This window comes from Semicossyphus pulcher, unplaced genomic scaffold, assembly GCF_022749685.1.
Source record: "Semicossyphus pulcher isolate SPU_LCO1_2020_fin unplaced genomic scaffold, fSemPul1.0.p SCAF_19, whole genome shotgun sequence".
In the NCBI taxonomy this organism is placed as follows: Eukaryota; Metazoa; Chordata; class Actinopteri; order Labriformes; family Labridae; genus Semicossyphus; species Semicossyphus pulcher.
Genome location: NW_027211692.1, coordinates 3,317,618 through 3,336,421, shown reverse-complemented (window position 1 = coordinate 3,336,421; position 18,804 = coordinate 3,317,618). Strand labels below are relative to the sequence as shown.

Sequence of the window (18,804 nt, the reverse complement as noted above, 5' to 3'; positions counted from 1 at the left end):
TGTCTAAAAGATATGGACATGCAGGTGAGAGAGATAAATACAATCTCTAAATGCTGTATGCACCATGTTTTGTTAGCTACTCCTGCAGAAATGTGACAGAAATGTGGTCTTATAACAAAAGCAGGAAGTAAATCTTAATTAAAACGTGCACCTTTCTCAAAACATAACATCAAAATCAGCTAAAATACTTCATATGGAGATAAAGTCTTAAGTCAAGTTTCTGCAAACTTTTTTACTATTTGCAGCCTGTGTGGGACTTCCAGCTGCTGGTCACTAGGAGACGAGCGGAGGGAGGAAGGAGAGCTCGTAAGGAGCTGACAGGGTCCAGACCTGGTACAAGGAGCGGCACATTGTTTGTTCCTCTGAGTTTCCGCTTGTTGATGACCCGTACAAAACACACACACACACACACACACACACACACACACACACACACGTCTAGCCAAAACCACCCCCCTCGGTCCGGCTCTGTCACACATTCCAGCGCTCACCCTGCCCTTTATGGCTTCATGACTCACTGGCCCGACGCCTGTCTGACACACACGCACAGTCAAACACATGCCAAAGCAAATCGACCCACAAATGGACATTAATCAACCGCTGAGAGTGTCGCATCACACAGACAGGAAGTGAAGAGTGGCAGTCAGGGATTACCAGGCTTTTTTTTTTTTAGCTTCCTGGAAAAAGGAGGAAAAAAAAGTTTGTTTTATGGGTCATTTAGTCGACAAAATGTCAAACGCTTAAAATATCCATCAGTGGTCGGGAGCCAAGAATGCTTTTGTCCGAGAAATTGTGATGAGACCAGATTATGGTTGTAAAATCTCTTCTTGTGTTACTTATAGCAGCAGCAGGATCGACTTGTTTCTCCTGCTGGTGCCCACTCACATGAACAACGTGGAAAACCAAGAACAGTCGCACCGGGATGCCAAAACCGCCCAAACACACATTTATACATCAGCACACTCCTCCCACACTAACCTAAACCCTTAAGTTGATTTAATGCAGTGATCCTCCTGCCCCAGATAGCCTCGTGCAGCGCTCTCAACACACACACAAACACACACACATAAACACACACACGACACCCCTCTGAGCCCCTCCGGGTGCAGGGCTCAGTCAGGGCTCCTACCACTGCGTGCAGGTCGGGCCTGTGGGGGGTTTAATGCTCCACATCCCTTTAAAATGACTTTAATATTATAGTGACCCCCCTCCCTCGGCTGTATGTGGATCAGTCCGGGATGTGTAGACGGTGAATCAGTGAGTCTGATCCTCTCAAACACTTTCTGTCCGTCTGCAAGATCGCTGATCAAATGGGAACCAGCAGTTGGTGATTTTAGGACAAAAAGACGGTGATCATTTAAACATATAAGAATAAAATGAGGTATAACTGAGTATAAATGTGATGATCAGACAAGCAAACGTGCTGAACTCATTTTACTGAGCAAGAACACTCAGGTATGCTCAGCTGTCCTAAAGACAACATTTAAGACAACATTGAATCTTTCATTAAATTATTGACATATTGCGTCATGGCGCTGCTGGATGTGAGACTGATTAAAAAAAACTGATTCATACTTAATGTGAAGTTATTTCTAGCTGCAGCTTTATATGTAAACACTTGTGAAAAGTAACACAAGACGAGTGAGATGATGAAATGCTGAGCTTCCTCTTACACATTCACACTGCTGATGTCTCAAAGATCAACGGTCTTCATCTGGTTTCCTCTGTTTAACCGACATTTCTCCTCTAAGAATAGAGAAACTTCAGAGTGTGAGAGAGACGCCGGCTGCTCAGCCTCCGACCAGGTTCAGCTCACGATCTCACAGAAACACGTTAATGTACACCTCTGCGTTTAAAGGAGATGTCCGTGAGCTGACCCTGCTGATGGTGTAGCGACATTAGATTCTGATTTATTTGATCAATATTTAGATTCATTGAGGAAATCCTGATAAGAGTTTGGATTTGCAGGGTAGCACAGCAGAGATATTAGTATCACATCCCTGCTCCAGGGCTGTTGCTAAGCAACCAAAGACAAGAGCATCTTATTTTTAGAAGCTTTAAAACGCTTCTGGTGTCCGTAGTATGAACCAGCCCCACCATCATGCACACCCCTGCATGCTTGCTTCTGCTACCATCAAGTTTATCCTTCAGCCTTTCATCCAGCAGCACATCATGGCTGCACCTCTCCCTCTTTCTCTGCACCCTCCTCCTACCTCTCTAAAACAGATTCCACTCACTCCTGCCTCCATTTAATGACAAAGTGAAGACTTCTTTTAAGCAAACTTTTACAGAGTTATACTCAAACAAAGCACAGCTGGAGCGCGGAGAGTGAAAGCAAAAAATAACCCATCAATCGCAGGAGGGTGTGAAGCGATAGAAACGGTCTCATTCTGCGGCGGCGAGCTCAGCAGGAAACACTGCAGCATCATCCTCACACTGCAGCGCCGAGCCGTCGCGTCTCCACAGCAGTGGTGTCAAACACAGGCCAACGACAAACCCGTGTGGATGTGAAGCTCCTGCAGGGCACCGAGGTCTGTGTTAACTCTACGTGCTCCCTGCAGCGCTGTGAGTCAGACCAGGGCCAACACAGGAGTCTTTGTTAACGGGGGAACAGGAGCTAAATAATCCCTGCAGGCCGGCTTTGATTGGATCAGACAGGAGAGCAGACTCGTAGCCGATGGCAGAGAGGGCAGAGGACTTCCCTGACCCACATTAAGAGCAGCAGCAGAGCAGGGAGAGAGACCACTTTCTGCTACAGCAGCTGGTTTAACTGGAGTGTCAACTCTGACTCTAAATACACCAGCAGCTCAGAAGAGCAAAGAGCAGAAGACGGGGCTGGTTGATCAACTATTATCAAATAAAAGTTATCAAGTTATCAAAATAAAACATAACACTGATTTTCAGCATGAAACTGCTCTACTGTGTCTCTCTGGTTTTAATCAGCAGGTCTGTTTGTTGGAGGAGGGGGACCTTTGGCTCCTGGTAAAAACCTTGAGAACGATGACCACTGAAGGAAATCTTAACATACTGAACACCAACAAACGGCTAAGCTAATGCAGCTAGGTGTACAGCTCCTCCTGACGGGCCGTGTCCACAGAAGAGCGCCAGTGAAACACTGATTTTTAACTTGAAACTGCTGCGTTCAGTGTTTACCAGTTAAAGAAATAATACCGCTTTAAAGACGTGTGATAAACAACTTTAATGAACTATATTCTCAGCTGTCAGGTGTATTCCACCCTCTGTCATTTTCAGGACACTCAAACTGGCAGCATTATCAAATATTTATTGGGACAAATAATAATAATATTGTCCATCTAAAAAAGTATTGTGATCACACTTTTTTCCCATAATCCTTCAGCCCCAGTTACAGTACAAAGCTGGCAGGTCAGTCATGAAGAGTTCCTCACAGCAGCCCGTGTGCATGAGGACATTTAACGTGTCAGCTCAGACCAAACTGCACACACATTATTCCCTGTTCTGCTGTTATCCAGTGTACAGTGATCTGCAGGCATTCCCTCTTTTCTTGGCGGCCATCTGGTCCATTAAGGCGGGGGTGACACACAAACACAGTGATCTGTCTGTCTTCATGGCCTGACTCACAGGGCTTGCCTGCCTGTTTGCGTGTGTGGTGACTTTATATTTGAAACAGGGAAGGGGGAGAAAACCTCAGAAACCACAGAGCCTTCCTTCCTCTTTCTTCCACTACTACAACTCCCAGGAGGACGGACACAGGCTGCAGTCATTCTCCCACCAGCTCCTGGTCGCACTCGTTCTCTGCTCTCCGAGTTCACATTTATTCTTTAGCTCACTAGTTCAATGAGAAACAGATTATTTCTCTGGGTACAGAATCATTAACAGTCTCCACACACAAATCAACTCTCATCTCCACAGAGGGTTTTACGTTTCCCCCTCTGTCCCCAGAAATAGACTCGAGTAAAGAAAAAACAACAGAAAAGACAAAGAGGGAAAGAATCCTCCTGCTCTCCGTCTCGGTTTCAAACCCCGAGGCCGACAGCAGTGGTGTGTTTGGATCGTCTGTCTGTTCAGCTGCACATACTGGCAGAGAACCTGCAGTAAGAGTTTATCATCCATCTGTCTCTGGCTCTTTGCATTGCTCTCCTGCGTGTGGGTCTACATTTAGTCTCACACTTGCAGGCGGCAGAAGTCTAAAGTGTCTTCATTTCTCTTCCTGTTTCCTGCAGAATAATAAAGCATCATGTTGTTTGTGAGCTCACAGAAAGCTGCCAGCACAGAGCGCAGTCAGCACATAAGAAATGTGACAAAACACAATTTTAAGCCTTAAAATATGTACGACTTTACATGCAGCAGCTCAAACACGGGTTGGATCTAATGCCAGAGTCTTTGTGAAGAAAACCCTCTAAAAACTGAAAAAGGAGACCCCATCTATAGACGCTCGGGGGCCTGCAGTCTCTGGGGGACCTCCTGAACTATGAAAGAAAAAACAGATTGAAGTTATGAATTGGCTCCAGGCGGGTCCTGACCACAGATATATACTGTAGCACATATTAAATATAGATCCTGCAACACAGATAAGAGGCCTCTGAGCTGAACGGCTAAATCACAAGAACGCAGAAAAACAATTTGGCTTTGCAACAGCAGTGGTCAGAAACATGGCGGCCGTGTCCTAAAAATAACCACACACACACTCCAGTTTATCCTCTTTTGTCTGAGCCCGTTGCCTTAACGACTCCGGCAAAGACTGAATAAGAGAGAAATGTGAGGGAAGGAATGAACGTGGAGGGAGAGAGTGCTGCGTGGGATTATCTGCCGAGCGTCCTCGCTTCAGATGAGAGCAGAGGAACCTGAAGGCCGGCACAGTCGGTAAATATTTAATGCTGCTGGTGTTGTGTGCTCCGACTCCTGCACGGGCTCCACTCACATGTTCCTGCTTCAGGTGCACAAACCAGGAGAGAGGGTTCACAAACTTTAACGTTGTTTTCTTTAAGGTATTTTTGACGCTTTCTGGCACAATCCTGATTTCCTTCAGGATTTATGAATTATATCTTATTTTATGATTGTACAAGACATTCACAGGGTTAATCCTGCAGATTAAAAACTGTTCATGTTTGTGTTTTGGGGAAATGCTGCATTTTACGCCTCTGGTCAACGTACAACAAGTTGTGCAAAATCTTTCACCATAAATGTACAAACTATAAAAGCTTCCTCATCCACAGGTCATCTAATACAAACAATGTGTCACGTCCTTCCTTTGGCGTCTCATACAGACACACATGCAGCATCTTTAAGCGTCTGTTTTAGTCCTTTTTAACGCGTGGTCAGGTCGGTTTTTATGGCACCTTTAGCATCTGTTTTCTTACAAGGTGCCTGTTATAATGAGAAATGGTTTAGGCACAAAAATGAAAGCGTTAAGTTTAGGAAACATCACTATTTGTGTTAAAACAGAAATTCAACATTGACTTCCTGTTTCACACGGGACGAGCCAGGTAAGAGCTCCAGATGATGAGAGTTATATAATAATTGTAGCACATTTCTGTTGCAGGTATTGAGTGCAAACATTGAATGAAAGCAGCCTGTTCTGGTTGGAGCTGATTTGTCAGCATTAGCATTGAAAAAGTATGAAACACATTCACAGCACACCTGATCTACATGCTTTAGATTCATTGTGCTGTCTGTTTATTCATGTGTGTGTGTGGGTTTAAATAACTGTGTACACACTATCCATTGTGTCTGCTGCTGTATGCATGCACTGTATGTTTGTCCCAGCAGGCCTCTCCTCTTCACCTCCTCGCCCAGTGCCCCAGTTTGAAGCTGTTCAATAATACAACAAGGAGCTCGCAGAGGAAATCAGAGACGACCGCAGAGGAAACAAACACACACACACACACTTAGTTTGAATGATGGTGTGTTTGCTCCATCTTCACATGTGTTTTAAAGCTACTGTGACAGATGGAGGCATTTGTCTGGACACCACAACAAACACTAGCCGGTGCCTACATCTCCCAGCAGCCCCAGCAGGTGATCCCAGATCAAGCCTCAGTTCAGATTCAGAAGGATACGTTTCCACCTAACAGAGCAAATGAGCTTCAATAAAAAGGTCACTAAGGTCAAATGATCTGATTAGCGGTTAAAGCGTTTCAAACAGATGTAGCATCACAGCTCGCTCTCTGTTACCGGACTAGCACGGCGAGTTGGTTGTGCTCTCTCTCCCTCTGTTCATCACACACCCACCCAGGAGGGAGAATAACCTGTCTAGGTGTGGCCATGTATGCACAAGCCCATCAAGCTTTATTCCACCGATTAACAATAACGTTAGAAGAACATCGTCTGCTCCAGGAAGCAGTCGAGAAACAGCACAGGAATAAATCAGCTCTGTGTCATTCTCATCAACTCTTAACGGGTCCAATCTTTAGATCAGACTACGATTATAGTTGTGGCAAATACTGAGCTCCTGTTAACATCTTAGGACATTAAAGCTCCCACTGGTGCTTTTAATGAAACTAATTGTGAAAATGTTTTGGCTTTGCAACCGGAGGTCAGTGTCTGTGATCACCTTTCTATTCATCTCAGATATGTGTCAGATCCAGAGATAATCCGGTCATGTGAGCCGGGATGTAGTCTCTGGGAGGGTGGCGGCGGTGGGGGGGGGGTCTGTCCCGCTCTGACAGATGTTGCTGCACAGCCACGCCGGCCTCCAGAGCACGACCAGATTGAGGACAGGCTCAGACAATGTGCGCAATACAGACTCATTTAACACACACACGCTACCACTGCTGACATGAAGAGGTTTGCTCCACACTGACATACAAGACGCCAAGACATTTTTATTTCACCGATTCTCTTTTTGAAACAAATCAATCTGCTACTTTGATACTTGCCTTGTAATATATTTAGAGTCACAGTTAAGTACATTTTGCAAGAAGCCTCGAGACAACAGAGAGGCTAATTGAGCTCAATGTTTGGACTCTGGAGGGCTAAAGCGCACTTTAATTAAATTTAGGGGATTTACAAAACAGATTAAAAAGGAAGTGGATAAAAGTTGAGAGTACAGACTCGAGAGACATCGTCACTTTTAGTCCGTGGTTAGGATCGAGCTGCACTGGATTCTACATTTCAAATTATTCAATTAAACACTCTTTATATTAAGAGCTGACAAACAGGCTTCTCCTCAGCCAGAGAAGACATTAGATTCCAGGATGAGAAGCCCTCTCTGTTAGACTGATCTTTATGTGTAAAAGCAGTGAAGTGAAGCGTTGAACAGAAGTTACACCGGGAGACTAAATTGCAAAGGTTGCAGATAAAGTCTTTTACCGGTCCTGTGATTAAATTACTTAAAGGCCTTATTGAATGAAAAGCTGAAAGAAGGAAACTTTCAAACTAAAGCACATTTACTTCCATGCATTAGACAGTTGTCAGCAGAAGAAAACGTTTTCTCACAGCTCACATTAACTCACCACATTAACCGCACACCTTTAAAAAGCCTTTTCACATCGATCTACAGCTGCGGTGTGAAACAGGCGGCTGCAGCAGCCTCCACTCGGACTGCAGAGGACAGGTAGCCTCAGTGAGAACAGCCTTTTGCTTCTTGCTCTTTTTTCTGATGAAATTTTTATTGAATGTAACTCTGTCGCTCTCTCAGGTGCAGGGTGATAGCAGAGCTCTGAGGTGATGTTTCCAAAAATACCGAGCGCTGTGGTTCAGCACAGAGAGGCTGCAGCCTCACAGACACATGTGTGAACGCTACCTGCACTCTGCAGCCAGGTACACAGAGGAGAGACACATTTACACAGAGAATGTTCCTCTGTCATCTTTCTGAAGGACAGATGGTGACAGTAAATTAAACACCAACAAAGACTGCTCATGTGAGGTGACATTAAAAACACCACTCACATGTGTGTTTATGAGGAACTGGCTTAAAGCTCAGCTCAACAGCAGCTTTGTCTTTATCAGTGTGATATTGTTTAAACGTTCCGCTGTTTATTTCCCTTTATGTTAAATGCACTACAGAAGAAACACGCTTCACCACACAGCATGGCGTAGGTGAGGACATGAGAGGGGTCTGGGTCTGTTTAACTGCACAGTGTTTACCAGCCGCCTCAGACAGACAAACCCACAGCTATGTGCCTGCTGGAAAAGTAGCGGGGGGTCAGAAACCTCACTGTCAAACTGCCCGTCAGACCCCCTCCCCAAAACCCATAATATAATGCTGCCCCCACCCTCCAAACACACACACCTAAACACACATCCTTTTCTTCTGCTGCTTTCATACAAACAAAACCCACTCAAAGTGCTCACACACAGCGTCTGCATCAGAACACACACAGAGACACACGCGGTTACAGCTCAGTGATGAAGCTGCATCGATGACGAACCTCAGAGTAACGTTCACAACAGACCATGAAGAAAACGTGTTCACCAGTTCAAAGAGAAGAGCAGCACCGCCAGCTCAATCTAATGAGGATTTTCATTACACACGACTTTTTCCAGCATGTGTTTAATCTAAAAATGGAGAGAAGTGAAAACAAGTCCCGACAGCCCGCGACGACATCTTCAGACTGTTGGTTCTGTCAACCAGCTCAAAGACATGAAACACAAACACAGCAAAGCTTCACAGCAGGAGCTGAAACCAGGAAAGTTTTAACAATAAATCAATGATCAGTTTGATATCTTTAATCTGATTTGTAACTGTTTCAGCACCAGCAGCTTCTCTGTCTTCAGAGTGCTTTAACATGATTCACAGCGAGCATCATGTCCTCTGGATGAAAGGTACCGAGGTCAAAGGAAACACTGGACAGCACAACTGTTTTTTTCAATAGTAAAAAGGATCCAGGAGCTTATTTGAAAATAAATCAGGATATTCCTTTAAATCCTTTTGTCCAGGATACACTTGGCGGACAAACAGCGGAGGGGGGGTCTGAGCTTCAAGCTAAAACCATCAACATGCTCACTGGCAGCCGACCAAAAGGAAATTCTTGGTCCCCATTGTTGCCAATTTCGATTCATCAGAGGGAAATGCCATTTACTAATCCTCATAACTATGCACAATGGCCAAGAAGTAAGCTTGTGAACGCAGCAACAATTAGCGAGCGCGCTGACGGGGTTACATCAGCTATAAACCGAGTGCCGGGATTCATGGATTATGTGACGTGCGGATGCACCGGGGTCCTCCTCTCTGCCCCCAAAACACAACAACGCCTTCCCGCACACAAAGAGTGCGAGAGAAACAGACCGTGAAGAAATCTCTTTGAAAGAGAAACACATTAGGCTGCAGCACCTCGACACACAGGCCTGCAGCCAGCCCAAGTCAATAGCAGCCCTGGGCTACACGCTAAGCTAACTCTGTCTCAGCTGGACTGCGTGTTTAAGTTTGCTGCTCTGGTCTGCAATGAAAAAAAGCAAACAGTGCCATCAATCACAGAGTGCTGGTGTCTGAAACATTTCTGCAAACAAATATTTGGAGCAACAATCGGCGCCGGGACTTCCGCCACATCGTAACCGGCTGGAAACTTTCGCCCCCCCACCCGTGAACACCCTCTGCCCCCCAAAGAGGATTCTCCCTCTCCTCTCCACCGCACAGACCACATCTGCAATCCTGCAAACCCCCAACTCTTTTTTTTCTCCCCTGTTGGGCGAAAAAAAACAGGACACCCCGCCCCCTTTAGTAAAAAGCCCCCTCCCACTGGCCTAGCAGGCTATAATGGGCCACCAAAGGAATGTTTCCCCCTGCATGCTCTCTCACCGCCGCCAATAGCAGAACAGAGAGACAACAGAGGGGGGAAACAGAGAGGGGGTACATTCCTCTCTGCTCTGTCCGCTCGCTGGCTGCCTGCTTCGTTGTTTAGGTCCACAGGCTGATTCTGGATCGCGGTCAGCTGAGGCGGAGGGCTTTCCCACAGCTGACCTGGAATCAGCTGGCACTGAGGGGACGACCAAAGATTACACTTTCATTATCTCACATCCCAAAATGTCTGCATCACATCTTCCCCGAGCTCGTGTCACATCTGTTTCAACAGTCCAAATCACAAACATACGATTAAATACTCAGGGATGTAAAAACAGAGATGAGCAGCAAACTGTCACATTTAAGAATCTGAAAACTGTGTTCAAAGTTTAATTATATTTTCCGCCCTGTTAGAGGAAGTCACATGCTCCAGATTCTCATCTTCCTTGTGTTATTGTGATGTCTCTAAAAGACACAATATGAGAACTACAATCATTAAATCACAATGATCTCGAACCCTTTCACCTTCGTGTGAGATTCTTTCTGCTGACAAACAAACGTTTGCAGTCTACGGGCAGAACTCACTGATCTGCTCGCAGCCGACATGATACCAGCTTTAAGACTCCCCCTGTATCTGCCACACCCCAGTCAGGTTGGTCCTGCTACCCTGAATCAGCCAATCACACACACAAAGAGACAGACAGCCAATCAAAGCGTCTGCTCCTTTAACTCTACAAACAGAGCATTGTCTTTTGTCGCTTGGCGAGCAGAGTACACAGTCAGCCTTCCTCAAACGATTTCAGCTCCTTTCATTCTTTTAAATGTTGTTTTGGAACAGGAAAAACAGACAGCCTGGCAGCTAATCACGCAGCCACATCTCAGTGTAGTGAGTGACGACGGCCTGATTCATTGTTTGGTCCATTTGTACTGACAAAATGTCACTCGCAGCTCGTCCCGAGCCAACCCGGGCCATCTGAAGCGGCTCCGCCTGCCTGCCAGCCAGTCACACTGAAAGCATGTGAAAGTGGGCGAGAAAAGAACAAACTAACATTGTGTCCAGCTGCCCACCTTGGCTGCAGTGGAAAAATAAATCTGCGTGTTTGTGTTGCAAGTCTGGGCAGTGGTGGGGCGTGTCGGGGAGGCTGGCTGCAAACACATTCATGCAGCTTACTTTGAGATGTTGGAGGACACGTCTGCACGGAGAAGGATGAGACGACGATGAGGTGTGTTTAAAGGGGAAAATAAATTAAAATGCTCAAAGAATCTGTCTGTTCTACTTTACACATAAAGGCGGTACATGGGACCGATTATAAAGACGTATCTGTGTGAAATGATGCTTTCTGTCTCCTCCTGAGAGCTGAGCAGATAACATGCTGTGTCCACAGCTCTGGGATAAATCTGTGCTGTAACCTGGTTACTCTTACACTGCAGACTCTGAGACACAATCAAAACCCTGTCCTGGAATCTTAATCTAAATCTGACCCTTAGCAGGAACATTATTGCATTTTATATCAAATTATCCCGTGTAATTATCAGTCCGAGCTGTAAGCTGTAAAGCCTGCTCAGCTGTGAGTCCGTATAACGGTCCAGCTCCAATCAGGTCTGAGCAAACATGCTGACGGGTCGAGATGGCTGTCACTTTAGGAAAATGAAGGGAGATAAACATCAGAGTCCGACCACAATTGATCCTGTGGCTGGAACACAGTGACACACTCCTGATATGAAGGGAATATAAATATGAAAGCTTTGCTGTGAATGCAGAAGTAAAGATCTCTTATTGTCTGCTTTTCTGCAAAAACCCAACCTGCTGTGATTTGCATGCCTGCCATGGTGATCCACAGAGCTGCATTAGCTGCTTATTTATGTGTGAATTAAACAAACACTCCTGCAGCTGAGAGGAGCAGTGGGACAAGAGCTTATTAATCTGATTTTAGGAGAACATCTCCTTGACAAATAAAACCAATAAATCAGCAGCGTCTGCTCCGGGCTCTTTGGCTTGTGTATTTTACTGCTCCATGTTAGCTCATCCGCCCACCTCTCTCTGCTCCAGTCCTGCCTCATGACATGAGAAATATGCACAGCCTAACTGTCGCAGAGAGGATTTGCATGCACTGCCTGCTGCTGCCACACTGCCCAGAGTCACAATAAAAACCTGTGGTGGCGTCACTGCGTACTTTGACATGTTTCAACGTGCGGTGACTCCGAGAGCTGTGAGAAAAGACTTAATAACATGTTTGTCTAGCGAGGAGCTTCGTCTGTAACACGCTGCAGTTAACTGGACTCAGCTGGGCTCCGTCCAGGTACTCTGGGGTGTTGAGAAATGTTCAAAACGGACAACTGGAAACAGTCTGAAAGGACAAAGCTCCGCTTCTGCCAAAGCAACAGACTGAACAACTGTGCAAAGCTCGGAAATATCACGAGAGACTCCAACAAGTTATTCTTGTTCAGAGTGAATCTCTGGTCTTTAGAACAGACTCAATTTGCTTGAGTATTGTAATATTATGTTTGGTGATGATGTAATAATACTCAAGATAATTAATCGTTTCATGAAAAATGGTTTACTTTACATTTAGCCTCCATGTTTGAGGAGAACGTTGGTTTCTTTGCTCGGACTGCAGAAGAAATAATGCAATGGGATTGTGATGAATACAAATGCACATCACACTGTTTGATTGCAAATAAACTTTGTGTATCATAAAGCTAGATTCTTCACCTTCACTGCCAAATGTCTCCTTTTAGCAGCTGTCACTTGTATTGCACCTGTATTTCTGTTTTATGTGCACTAGCTCACACAGAGATGAGTTATGTGTGTTTGCATTGTGTACACAGGCAGATAAAGTCCTAATCTTCAGGTGTCCTCTGGCTCCAGCAGACGAGGTGAAACGCCTCTAGTGTTCTGGGTTGAAAAGTGAACCGAGGCGTGTTGTCACATGCCATGTAATCGCCTCCTCCCTCACTCTTTCCTGTCTCTCTCTCTCTCTCTGTCTCTCTCTACTGTGACACCAAATGAAGGCAAGAATGCCAAAAAAAGACCTCAGCATTGCTGTCTTTTTCCCCTCTTGTATTACTCAACATGTGCCAGAGTCAGCATGACGGAAAACTCTGCCCGCTCCTGTGTTTGACCTTTCAGACTCCTCCGTCACACACGCTACAAGGACAAACCCATTCCCACACTCATTATATCCACTTCTGATATCCAGCGGGAGGAGTTTTGCTCACTTTTGCGCAATAACTGGCACAGCGAGCGTGAATACACCGCAGGAATTTGCCCTTGGTCTCCCGCCTCACTGGGGGCCGGCAGCACAGCGCAGGCTTGGCAGGGGGGACATGTCCCCATCATGTCCCGTTCCCAGTCAGCCAAACACCCGTCAGCCTCCTCTGATGGCTGCAGGTTAGAAAAAAGCAGAGAAACGGAGCTCCGCTACAAGGTTTACACAACAAGCTCACTCTGTTAATGATTGATCAGTTAGATTTTCCTCTTGAAGAAACTTTGACCTGCGTGATCTCTGGACAAATACGCACAGAGTCCTCACAGTCGATGAACCAGCCTGTGAAGGACTCGACCCGCCAGGTATGATGGGAATCAACTGCAGGAATGTGTGAAGTTGACGGCGATAGTGCTGAGTGGCCTAATAAAAATGCACGATTCAATGCGTGGCATGCTGTCACACCACTAGAAAGTATGCCAATCATCTGGCTAGTTAGTGAATAAGATGAACACACACATTCATGAACACACACCCTCTCAATCATTCCACACGGTTAAGCAATGGTTCTCAAATCATCCACCATTACACGGCCTCTCCACTCCCTGATGAGGATATAGAGGGCAGATGTTTCAGTGTCATATTACGCCTACATGAGTCCATATGATGCACATTTCAACATTGTCTTCCTCTTTGCAAAATATAACCGCTTGATGAATCTGCACTTTTGAACATTTCCTTTAGCATTAGCTCGTGGCTCAAGGGAAAAGTCTTGGTATGAAACAAGGTCACATGAACATTAGTCGATGGTTTTTAATTGCACAAAGGTAGCCAAAGACTTGCAGGGCCCATTAGCATCAATCGTAGCTCAGTAGCATCTATTAAAGTAGCACAAGGAGCAGGAGAAGGAGGTGGAGAAGACGGTGGATGAAGATGGAGGAGGCAGAATAGAGCCATGAAAGGGGCTGCTTCTGTTAAACAAATAAAAAGGCACAATGCTAAATGTTCATGATGTGTTTGATGGATAACTTTGATAAAGGTGGTAATGATTGGTGAAGCATATGTTGCTGTGTGGTTCATGTTATTTGGTGTCTACATATTTATGCAGAATTTCCCTGAAGCTAAAATCTGCAGCACAGTGAGTAGGCGTTTAGTTCTGTGCAGTGAAATGTGAAAGTGAGGCTGCAGAAACTTGTGTGTCCAAAGGCTGAGGGAAGAATATGAGCACCAGATACAACAGTATTCTGCTTGTACAACAAGTGTGCTGCATTGCTAATGACAGCTGTCTTGTTTGAGCTTAACACCCAGCCAGGTGTTCTACACCTAAAACAAATAATGACTTTCTTTTCACCTGACCTGTCAGACAAGCACAGTGTGTGTCACATCCTGATTTACAAATAAATGACAGTCTGCAAATATGTAAGAGTCTTCTTATCGCTCTGTAATGTTTTGGATTCGTGCCAGCTTCTAAAAGAGAGGAGAGGTTTGAAAAATGTAGCTAACCATGTCAGGAATTTCACCAGCAGGCTCATGAGTTCGAGAGAAATCTTTCCCAACCTGCCGAGAGTTGAACCTTGCACAAAATAAGTGTTAAAACTCTTCTTTTATTCTTCAATATACAAAAGCTTAAATGTGTATGTAATGAATCACAGCAGCTTTAGAGTTAAATCATCTCTCTATCGGCCTTGAACGCCACAGTATCGGTCAGCTCTTCCTGTGAACAGCAGCAGAAACTCGCCTCGCCTCTCTCAGTCTGATCGGCCTCAAACCAGCCAACCAGGCAGACACACAACTGGGACAGGACGCTCTGATAACGCACCAACCCCTTCAAATAAACACACCTTGGCTGGCTATTTGAAGCCCCAAATATCTGCACAATCCAAATAGGATTTTTGCAACAATGTGGCGCCCTGTTTCCGCTCTGGGAGGGGAAAAGTGCCGGGAAAAACCCTTGAAAGAGTGAAAGCAGTAGCTAATGTGAGACACAGGCTCGACTTAACCGTTTTTCATTCAGAGAAATCAGACAAGAAAGAAATGAAGGTTTAGTCAGAGGGGAAGGGAAACAGCTTGACATTGAGGAGAGCTCGGGAGGAGCTGAGAGGAGAGCCGGGCTGGGAGGAGAAAATGGTTGATGTAAAGTGGGGCACTGGGAGCAGCTGCGGGGTGTAGAGGCCCGCACTCGGTGTCTGACCTCCACTCCCCATCCCATCCCTCCCTGCCATTTTCTTTCTACCCGCCACCTCCTCCTCTCAGCCCGGCTCCTCTCGGCCCTGCTGGGCCCACTTATCTGGTCTGCTTACCTTCCTCTGCTGCTTCTCCCAGGCCGGGTCCAGCAGCAGGTCCCGGTCCCAATCATTCTCTTGCTCCATGTAGGTCTGCACTCCTCCGGTCGAGGATTGATTATTGGCAGCGTGATAATCTACCATGTCAGCAAAAGAAACCTGAGTGCGCCACAGACTAACTGTCAGGAGGGGGGAAACGTACAAAATAAAAAATAAAAATGGAAAAAAGCAACGAAGGCCCAAATCAAAGAGGCGGTGAGGGGAGGGATACACGAGCCCGGGAAGAGTCCTTCTCTCGCCGCTTTCAGCAGTGAGTGTGCTTTTTAATGTGATGAATATCCGGCGTGTGCAGTCAGAAAATCCCCGCTGCTGCTGTGAGAAGAAAAGCTTTCCCTCAGAAGTGAGAGGCTGCTGGGAGGAACCGGCCGCTCCTACAGGCTGCAGCGACGCCAACAAGCTGCACGCACCGAGGAGATGCGCTTCCGGCACATTTTTCAAAGTAAAGTGCGTCATGTGCCCAAACGGACTTTCACCAACCGTTCTAAATGCTTCTTTGTTTCGATCATTTTTATCTTTTACGCAGGGGGTCTTCTCTATATTCTCTCTCTTTTTTCACACACATTGTTAAATGAAAACACACTTTTATTCAACAGAGTTTATGGTTTTATCGACGTTTGTGAAACTTGAGATTTTTTTCATTTAAGATTAATAAGAAGGATCACTTAATTTATGAAGTTATAATAATAAAAACCCCAGTTTCCCGGAGCCCAGAGCGATGTCTTCAAATTGCGTCTTTTGTCCAAAACCGAAAAATATCATAAATCATAAATAACAGGAATCGCTGCTCTATTTGACCTAAACTATGCAGTAAAGACAAGAAAAGTACTGAAAAAAAGTACTCCGTGTCCCTTCTCACTAGTTATATGACTGCATTCATTTCTTTTTGTCATTCCACAAAAGTAATTTGGGGATTTTTTTGTAAATCTGTAAATCCTCCCTCAAAGTTATGGTCATTTATTTTGAAGGCAGCCAAGCCTACCTTACTCTGTAGACCTGTGTATTTCCTTGGCGATTGACACAGACTGTCTCATGAATATTCATGTTTCATTTGAACGTGAGCTGCTGAAAAAACGACACGTTATAAATCTGAAATACTGAAAAACTAAAAACAATAAAACACTTTGTGACGTCGCGGGGACAGTTAGCTAACTTTAGTTTGTTTTTAATATTACTTGGAGTTAACTGCATTGCAGGCTTAACCAAAGTTTCAGTATAGGCTATAATATTTAACCTATCCCGTAGTATTGGGAAAACTTTTAAATTCTACTGATTCTAAGACATATTTTATTTGTGGACAAACTCATTCTGACGTCTGTCTTAAAGGGACATACCAGCCAGAGATCATCTTTTTATACTTTACATGAGATCTAACCATATAACCTGCTATGTTCTACAAATTGAGATGAATAAAACACTGTCTGAACACGCTGTGGTGGATATTCCCATTGAGCATCTTCCACGAGTCTTTAATATTTTTTCATACAGGTTCAACATTAAAGGGCAACAATGGTGTTCTAGAACAAGCTTCGATGAACAGCATCCACTGTTAATGTGGTACCTTAATGTAAACAATCTAACAATAAATGTTCAACAATGAACACACACACACATATATATGTTATATAAATAAAAACCATAACTTTTACTTTCATTGCTCGTCCTTAGAATACATTTGTATAGCCCACAGTTCCCTCTCCCAGGATGGACAAACAAACTACAGATGTTTACTGAATAGACAAAAGAACATTTACAGTATTTACAAATTATTTCAAGAAGAGTGCAGGTTTCATTTGTTGATGTGCCTGTGAGCAATCAGTGTGTCTGCTGAGTTGACCTGTGGCACTCAGAAGCCTCCAGGTGTCAGTTTTGTCTAACAGCGTCAAGGGTCGAAATGCCTCCTCTGAAGTCAGTGCAGCTCTTACAGGCCCGTGTGTGAGCGAGAACTTCAATAAAGAAAGTATTGCCAAAGTATTGAACCACCAGAAGAAGCATGATGACTTAGGATCAATATGTTTATTTAACCAATAGAAGAAGACTGATATTTGTATTTGATTTGTAACTAAAGCTAACAAAATCCCAGAAACAAACTGTGAGAAGGTAAAGGAAAGAAAAACTAGTGTCTCTGAGGTCATGACCTTTAGCTGCATCATCAGATGATGTGAGGCCTGAAGATGCTCAACCAGATGAAAAACAGAAATATGTCTTTAATTCAGATGATAATTGTCCCTCATTAAGTTATCAGACTGTGTCCAGTGTCTCCTCTGAAAATGACAAATTAACAACCTGCAAAAGAAAATCGCTCATGTCCAGCCTGCGACCATCGAGGGGTCATGATCGAACCATTTGAGAACCACTGACCCAGACGACTGACCCCCATAAAAACAGAGGAGCCTGAGCTGCAGTATCATTTATTACATCTGCTGGGCGGAGGAGGGGGGCGGGTGGGGGCTCAGGCTGGTTTGCAGGGTGACTGTCCCGCCTGCAGGATCCACCTACAGAAGTAGGTCATGTTCAGGCTGTCGTGGTCGATTAGCGTCCCAGCTGCCTGGAGCAGCATTAGGCTGTGGCAGGACCGTGTCTCAGCTCTGATGCTGTCATGTGACGTCTTACAGTCCAGCGCTGCTACTATCTGCTCTGTGATTGGTCAGAGCCGCTCTGAGTCATAACTACAGTCTGAGTCTGAGCTCATTATCAGGAGGGGGACACTTATGAATGGACTGTTTTTGTGTTTTTAAAGAGGGGCTGAACAAAGAGAGACCCACATGTAGCTGAGATGTTCACACAGAGGGGATGATGTGACTGTGTTTGTGTGTGGGAGGAACACAGTATCACAGTGTACCTGAAAAACACATTTTTATGTAATCCTACCAACACTGTCCACAGCAATTTCCTATCAGTGCTACAATGTATGTCTATGGCAAAATAAGAAGAGTTTATAATATGTCAATCAAATCAATCAATCAAATTTTATTTGTATAGTGCCAAATCATAACCAAAGTTATCTCGAGACACTTTCCAAAAAGAGCAGGTCTAGACCGACGTTATTTAAAGAGAGGCCCAACATGAATCACCATGAGTAGCACTTAGCAATATTCGGCACATTGGCAGAAAAACATCCTTTTAACAGGCAGAAACCTCGAGCAGAACCAGACTCATGTTGAACATCTGCCTCGACTGGATGGGCTGAAAATGGGATAGAAGGAGATGCAGGATAGAGGCAGGCAAAGAGAGCAACAACAACATATGTCCTTGTTACATGAACAACAACAGACACATACTTATGATTACAATGCCAATAATAGTGGTAGACCAGTGTAAAGATTAACAAAATAAATAAATAATTAAATTAGCGAGAGAAGCAGAGTAATGACAAAGGCTGAGGTACACGTAATTGTAGCAGTTGAAGTCAACAGGTCTACTATTAGCATTAGCAGCAACAATAATGATACTATGGGGAAGGCTGATGTTAGTAGTTGTTGCAGTCGAGCAGGTCCACAGCAGCAGGTGGTCTGCAGCAACGATCCCCAGGAACCTACAAGACAAGGGAGCACAAGAA

General features: G+C 44.8%; 1 protein-coding gene across 2 annotated transcripts in view; it reads right to left on the bottom strand.

Moving 5' to 3' along the window:
- Positions 1 to 15,572, bottom strand: part of actn4 (actinin, alpha 4) — a 56,807-nt gene extending 41,235 nt beyond the window's left edge. For both annotated transcript variants that reach the window (XM_069668673.1, XM_069668674.1), the window contains exon 1: positions 15,207 to 15,572. In XM_069668673.1, the coding sequence (XP_069524774.1) occupies positions 15,207 to 15,332 (126 nt within the window). In that variant the 5' untranslated portion in view covers positions 15,333 to 15,572. The remainder of the gene's footprint in view (positions 1 to 15,206) is intronic.
- Between the last annotated feature and the right edge of the window lie 3,232 nt (positions 15,573 to 18,804).